The sequence below is a fragment of the Triticum aestivum genome, chromosome 1D (genome assembly GCF_018294505.1).
Source record: "Triticum aestivum cultivar Chinese Spring chromosome 1D, IWGSC CS RefSeq v2.1, whole genome shotgun sequence".
NCBI lineage: Eukaryota > Viridiplantae > Streptophyta > Magnoliopsida > Poales > Poaceae > Triticum > Triticum aestivum.
This window is the reverse complement of record NC_057796.1, coordinates 65,143,337-65,150,535: the sequence shown is the minus strand read 5'-3', so window position 1 is coordinate 65,150,535 and position 7,199 is coordinate 65,143,337. Positions and strand designations below refer to the sequence as shown.

Sequence of the window (7,199 nt, the reverse complement as noted above, 5' to 3'; positions counted from 1 at the left end):
GCATCGTTTTGGAGCAAGTGCTGGTTGAAGGGGACAAGAGGAGGAGCGGTGTTTCCTCTGCTCCATTGATGACGGCGGATCTCGGCGGCGTGGCGCAGTGGAGAGTCGGCGCCTGATGAGCGGAGAAGGACTCGCGCAGGAGGGTGACGCTGCCTGGCGTCGTGGTGGCGTCGGGGCAGTTAGACCGGGCAAGGTTGATGCAGCGGTACAGCTCTGAAGATGGATTGGTGGTAGGTGGCTGCGGCGGCCTCATACTCGGCAGGCGTCCTGGTTGAGAAGCACGCCAGACTGATGGGTGCCCATACCCGGCAGGCGTCCTGGTTGGGACCTCAAGTCTTAGATGTTAGGTTTGGCTGCGAGGTCTGTTTGGTATTAGGCCAAGACTTTCAGCGCCCCTACATCAACTGGATAGGGATAGCGACAGATGTTGCTTAGTTTGATAGCTTTAGGCTTATTGTTGTATGACTCTGTAAGGTCTTGTGTCAATAATTAATAAAATGGCCGTATGCATCGTCCAGATGCAGAGGCCGGGGGTCGTCCTCCTTTTCTAAAAAAACTCCTTCCATTTTTATTTACTCTGCTTATTAGGTTTGACCGAAGTCAAATTTCATAACTAAGTTTATAGAAAATAATATAAATATTTATCATAACAAATCTATATGATGTGAAATTATATTCAATAATGAATCTATTGGTATTGATTTGTTACTGTATATATTAATATTTTTGTCTACAATTTTGTCAAAGTTGACTTTGACTAAAACTAATATGCGTGGGGTAAATAAAAACCAAGGGAGTACATGGATGTGCATTTATTCAGTAGGGGGAGACATTCCTATCTACTACAAGTAGTATGTGCTTGTATATGAGCATCTGCAACTGTATTACGGTAAAAAAAAAGGCTATGTACGTTTTGATCAATGGGACCGAAAATATAAGAAACACATATAGAGAGATAAAGAGGCCCCACACCACATGACACGGGGAGGGCGCCCCGGGGCCAGAACCTTTCAACGGTCAAACGGACAGGTTTTACTAATTAATTAATCAACGAGTAATAAATGAACCAACGCAATTAATTAATTAATCACATCTTTTTTTTCCTCCTCCGCATTATAACCTCTTTCCCCCCCTGCCACCCCTCCCTCTCATTTGCTCTGCTCGCTCGCTCGCCACCCCCTCCTCTCCTCCGATCGTCCCCCCACGTCCCGCGCCGGAGCTGGGGAGGGAGGGGGGAAATTCATCCCCGCGCCAGGCGGATTCCGCACCGGATCCCCGCGTCGGGCAGGCCGGCCTTCTGATCCGGCAGGTAATCGATCGATCGATCAATCAATCCTATCCCGGTTCGGGTCCGATCCGTCGATTCCGGCTGGTCCTTGCGCGAGCGTGAGGGAGGAAGCCGTGGTTCTAGGGTTCGGTGGTCTTAGGGTGCTGCGTTTTAGGTGATGGCTTGCCCTCGTTTCGGATGATAGGTGTTTGTTTTCCTTTTTTCCCCCCTCTTCTGGCTTGCAAAATTTGGGGCTCGGAGCTCGATCGCGTCCTCTGCTGGGTTCTCGGTGATCCTGAATGTCTTGGATTGGAGGGGAGTTGGTGAGGATGGATGCGGGCTTCGATGCAAATATGGTGACCTGGATCGAGAATTGTGTCGTTTTTAATTTCTATATATGCCTACCGTACCAAGCAAGGAGACGCGAATTGGTCAACAAGCTTTCGGAAGCTAGCGGTGGGTATCGAGTTTGCCGAGTATGCCCTGCGTGATCAGACTTTTAGAAAGAGCTTTATGATATGTAGGAACTACAGTTTAATTCCTGCTTGTGACGAGAGGTGGATTGAGCCACCGAGAACAGGCTCTCCAATATCGATAGGAATTTGGCAGTCGAGAAGGCGTCGGGAGTGTAAAATTACAACCTTTCAGCATCTTCAAGCCTATCAAGCAATAGAAATTGTCTGCAACCAGAAGTGGACGTCCTTAGACAATTATCCTGGCCACCTCCTTTAAGCGATCGACTTACCTGTACGTTTCTGACTCACAGCAATGTTGCCTTTTGCAGGTTAACCAAGTACGGTGCATTCTGAACGGTAGCCTGTAACTCTTATTGGGTAATTCTACCACATTATGGCCTCGGTTGGTGTGGTGCGTCCTTCCTCGCGCTTTCAGAATGACACGAGTACTAGTGGTGATGCCGACCGACTTCCGAACGAGATGGGCAATATGAGCATAAGGGATGACAGGGTAATTTCCCTAGACTGGATGACCACTTCACTTTATGTCTTTTGGCAGGTGATCAGTTCCTAATTTTGTGTCTGAACAACGCAGGACCCTGAGGATATAGTAGTCAACGGCAATGGGACGGAACCAGGCCATATTATAGTCACAAGCATTGAGGGAAGAAATGGGCAAGCAAAACAGGTATGTAAAAAATCTATATTAGTAAGTGGTGTTATTGCAATCCTCTCCGAAGCTCAATAATTTCTCTCTACTAAGCTATGTATCTGCATTGCAGACCATTAGCTACATGGCTGAGCGTGTGGTTGGTAATGGGTCATTTGGAACTGTTTTCCAGGTTTGTTACTGGATAAATCAGTATTATTTAGTTTCTTGATGTGTTAATTTGTGTATACTTTTATTTAGTAATTCCTGATGGCTCCAACTTTTTCTGAATGATCTTGCATAGGCTAAGTGTCTTGAAACTGGCGAGACGGTGGCTATAAAGAAGGTTCTTCAAGACAAGAGATATAAGAACCGTGAGCTGCAAACGATGCGAGTTCTTGACCACCCAAATGTTGTGGCTTTAAAGCATTGTTTTTTCTCAAAGACTGAGAAAGAGGAGCTTTACCTCAACCTGGTGCTTGAGTATGTGCCGGAGACTGCTCATCGTGTCATTAAGCATTATAACAAGATGAACCAACGCATGCCATTGATATATGCAAAACTGTACATGTATCAGGTAAAGTTCATGCTCTTTTCCTGCCGAAAATCTGTTAAATCTATTCAAGCACTGCTTAGTACTGACCATAAGTTGTTAAATTCATTATAATTAACAGATATGTAGATCTTTGGCATACATTCACAACAGCATTGGAGTATGCCACAGAGACATCAAGCCTCAAAATCTTCTGGTTCGTACATTACACATCAATTGAACACTTCGTGAAGCATTTAATGTATAGTTAAGCACTACTTTTGGTATAGCCAGCTGATTTGATGAAAAATTATTTTTGCCAGGTGAATCCACATACGCACCAATTGAAATTATGTGACTTCGGAAGTGCGAAAGTGTTGGTATGATCATACATTACCTGATATTCACACTTCACGACATTGCCATTTTCATGTTGTCTAACTATTTTTTATTTTTGATAGGTAAAAGGAGAACCAAATATTTCCTATATCTGTTCAAGGTACTATAGAGCCCCAGAGCTCATATTTGGTGCTACTGAATACACAACGGCAATTGACGTTTGGTCTGCTGGCTGTGTTCTTGCTGAACTCCTTCTAGGACAGGTAAGTGACCAAACAATTTATATGTGATTATTAAACTATCCAGCTTATGGGATCTGTCAGCCTAAGATCCATTCTCTTTCTTAATAGCCTATATTCCCTGGCGACAGTGGTGTTGATCAGCTTGTTGAAATCATCAAGGTACATTCACAATCTTTCTCCCCTGGAAGTTGCTGTCTGTTTAATTGTATTTGCTCCTGTTTACATTGTTTCCAAGGAAGTTACCATCTTTCAGTTGTATTTACACCTACTTACATTGTTTCCCATCAGGTTTTAGGTACCCCTACAAGAGAAGAAATTAAGTGCATGAATCCAAATTATACGGAGTTTAAATTCCCACAAATCAAAGCTCACCCATGGCACAAGGTAGGAACCTTGTGTTGGCTGTTTTATTTGCTTCTAAGGCTTCAGTATAACATTACTATTTTTATTCCCATCAGATCTTCCATAAAAGAATGCCTGCTGAAGCAGTAGATCTTGTCTCCAGACTCTTGCAATATTCACCAAGCCTGCGTTCAACTGCTGTGAGTGTTGCTGAGCAAATACTGTTTCCTAGAGAAGTTTGATTTATAGTCATCACTGTTAAATTAAATGCTTTTGCTTCCCTGTATTCGAACGGATGCTGTTTTGTGCAAGCTGTAGCTTACATTCATACTTGCTTTCCTGATACAGTTGGAAGCATTAATTCATCCATTCTTCGATGAACTCCGGGACCCAAACACCCGTTTGCCGAACGGCCGTTTTCTTCCTCCCCTCTTTAACTTTAAGCCCCATGGTTAGTCTACAACATCAACTAGCACTCGCACTAATCAAATGTTTATAACCCTACTTATCTTCAACTCTGGTGTGCTGGACTTGAACAGAGTTGAAGGGTGTGCCGATGGACATCCTGGTGAAGCTCATCCCTGAACATGCTCGGAAGAACTGTGCCTTTGTAGGATGGTGATCCGCCAGACGGCTGCTTGAAGTTTAGTTCAGAACAAATCCAGTTGTTGTCTACTAGAAACCCCAGGAGTTTGAGATTGTCTGCAGCCACACGGGATATAGGCGATGACACATGTGATTATTATTCCTTTTCTCGTCCGAGACCTCGATGCCATGTATTCTTTCCCCCTACTGCCGATGTAACAAACCACCCATGATACTGTAAGTAGATGAGAAGTGTTTCGACCGTTTTCCCCTGAGCTCATGTGCTATGCAATGAAGGATGCACCCTATGTACCGCCAATATTTGGTCCAGTATTTGTTCATGGATCGAGGCTATAATTCATTTGTACTCATCACATTGTTCTGTCAGATACTCTCAAGTTTTTCATTTTTGCTATCTGGTACAAACTGAACAAGTTGACAAATCCTCAACCACTAAGTTGTTGAACTTGAGTAGATACTGCTGCCTCGTGTTTGTATCCCAGCAAATCAGGCTGAGGGCCTGCATTCTCTTAAGAAAAAGAAGGAAAAGGTGTGGCTACGCCCAGGGGTACTCGCTCAGTCCCCTTATCCTTACCCTTGGGTTCCATGGAGATCGATGAAGACATAGCAAGAAGATCAATGAAACCTTTATTTGTATGATTATATCCAGCTGGTCAAAGAATCGGTTGACATTAAAAAAGGAAGAGTCGACCCAGACACCTACAAAATAGTCAACTTCGGAGGAGGATAAGGAAACGCTGGAGCAAGTAGTTGAGATCGAAGCTGATTAATCGAGAGAACATGGTAAGAATGCTTCGAGGGCTCGTGACCCTCGCCGCCGTCGTCGTCGCGCTGGAGTGCTGTGAACTCCCACGCAGGACGGATGGCAGGTGCGTCCTGTTCAACTTCGGCGACTCAAACTCCGACACTGGCTCCCTCCCTGCCGCCTACGGCTTCTACCTCGGCCCGCCCGCCGGCCGCCGCTTCTTCAACCGGACCACCGGCCGCTGGTCGGACGGCCGCCTCTACATCGACTTCATTGGTACGTACCTTGCGTCCAAACCATTGCTCGTTTAGTTCCATCCAAGCAGAGCTCATCAGCTACGTGCCATCGATCGCATGCCTGTGCAGCCGAGAACCTGGGGATCAGGTACCTGAGCCCGTACCTGGAGTCGTCGGGTCCCAACTTCACCGATGGAGTGAACTTCGCGGTGGCCGGGGCGGCGGTGGCGAGCAACCAGAGCGCCATCCCGTTCACCATGGCCACGCAGGTGAACCAGTTCCTGCATTTCAAGAACCGGACCCGGGAGCTCCGGCCGCTGGGGCAGGGCTCGATGCTACCGGAGGAGGATTTCCGGGGAGGCGTGTACTCGATCGACGTCGGGCAGAACGACATCACGCTCGCCTTCCTTGCCAACCTCACGCTGCCGGAGATCGTCGCGGACGGTGGCCCGCTCGCGGCTGTCGCCGCCAAGGTCGAGGAGGCCGTCCGGGCGCTGTACGCCAGCGGCGCGCGCAAGTTCTGGGTGTACAACACGGGGCCCATCGGGTGCCTGCCGCAGACGCTGGCGCTGCGGCAGAGGCCCGGCGACGAGCTTGACCCCGCCGGCTGCCTCGCCCGCTACAACGCCGCCGCCCGGGCGCTCAACGCCAACCTCGCCGCAGCGTGCCGCCGGCTCGCGGACGAGTACTGCGGGAGCGCGAGCGTGGTGTGCACCGACATGTACGCCGTCAAGTACGACCTGTTCGCCAACCACGACCAGTACGGCATCGAGCGGCCGCTGATGGCGTGCTGCGGCCACGGCGGGCCGCCGTACAACTACGTGAACCTCAAGACGTGCGGGCAGCCGACGGCGACGGCGTGCCCGGAGGGGGAGAGGCACGTGAGCTGGGACGGCGTGCACTACACCGAGGACGCCAACGCTATCGTCGCCTCCAAGATACTCTCCGGCGACTTCTCCCAGCCGCGCACCAAGCTCCAGGCACTGTGCAAATAAGAACACGACCACTTGTGGTTTTGGTCGAGGTGTAAGTACTAGTAGCATTTATTAAAGCGAAGACAAAAAACTGGATCAGGTACACCTCGACCGTTGTTTCCTCAGCTACTAATAAGATCCGCTCCACGGGTAGTTTTTACTGGAATTGTTGGGAACTTGCTCAGGACTATATAGAGTATGCTTTAGAATTTTTTTTCCCAAACAAAAAGATTATACTCGCATGAGTATGTCACGATATCATGCATTCACTGGGACTGAGAATAGATGTTCACTAAAAGCATCTCTAGCAGACCACGTATAATGCTCCGATCCGCAAAATAACGTCAAAATATGGGTCCGTGTGAAAAAAGCGGTCCGATCAGACACTATAAATGCGTTGGACCCGTAAAATTTTTTGAGGGCCGCGGTAAAATCCCACCTCCAACTTGCGAAAACACAGGTTCCCCCTCGACCCGACGGTGCCCTGTATCTCAGAAAAGTGGTTGGCGGGAGGGACATTTCAGCCCGCGCGCGTTCCCCACCCCCTTCCGCAGCCGCCCGCCATCGGTTCCGCCCGTCCGCCGCCGGCGATTCCGGCCATATCTGCGGACGGAATCACGCCGCCGGGGCGCCCCTCACCCGGTTCCACCTAGCCGCTTCACCGACTCCCCGGATCCGCCGAGCCGAGCCGCCCCGAGTCGCCGTCGCCGCCCCGGGATCGACCGCCGCAGAGCCACCGCCCCGAGCAGCCGGTGAGTACTTGTGCTTGTGCTTTCGGATGCGATATGCATTGTTGTGTCATATGTGTCAAA

The 7,199-nt window shown here is 48.9% G+C and overlaps 1 protein-coding gene across 2 annotated transcripts; it reads left to right on the top strand.

Moving 5' to 3' along the window:
- The first annotated feature begins 1,125 nt into the window (after nt 1–1,125).
- LOC542954 (shaggy-related protein kinase alpha) lies at nt 1,126–6,596 on the top strand. 2 transcript variants are annotated; one of them, XM_044592355.1, is made up of 13 exons: nt 1,126–1,309; nt 2,052–2,233; nt 2,318–2,410; nt 2,505–2,564; nt 2,676–2,948; nt 3,046–3,120; nt 3,227–3,283; nt 3,365–3,505; nt 3,593–3,643; nt 3,773–3,868; nt 3,943–4,026; nt 4,175–4,277; nt 4,366–4,817. In XM_044592355.1, the coding sequence occupies exons 2-13, from the start codon at nt 2,117–2,119 to the stop codon at nt 4,446–4,448; spliced, it is 1,233 nt and encodes a 410-aa protein (XP_044448290.1). In that variant the 5' UTR covers nt 1,126–1,309; nt 2,052–2,116; the 3' UTR covers nt 4,449–4,817. The 2 variants fall into 2 exon arrangements, with proteins under 2 accessions (XP_044448290.1, XP_044448291.1); XM_044592356.1 differs by lacking the exons at nt 1,126–1,309; nt 2,052–2,233; nt 2,318–2,410; ... (2 more) ...; nt 3,046–3,120; nt 3,227–3,283 and adding an exon at nt 5,543–6,596 and having other exon boundaries at nt 3,392–3,505; nt 4,366–5,453.
- The last annotated feature ends 603 nt before the right edge of the window (nt 6,597–7,199 follow it).

Coding starts and splice junctions, on each gene's coding strand:
- LOC542954 (XM_044592355.1), top strand. CDS start 2,117: ATGGCCTCGGTTGGTGTGGTGCGTCCTTCCTCGCGCTTTCAGAATGAC. Junction 3,284..3,364: donor TCGGAAGTGCGAAAGTGTTG/GTATGATCATAC, acceptor TATTTTTGATAG/GTAAAAGGAGAACCAAATAT. Junction 3,869..3,942: donor AAGCTCACCCATGGCACAAG/GTAGGAACCTTG, acceptor TATTCCCATCAG/ATCTTCCATAAAAGAATGCC.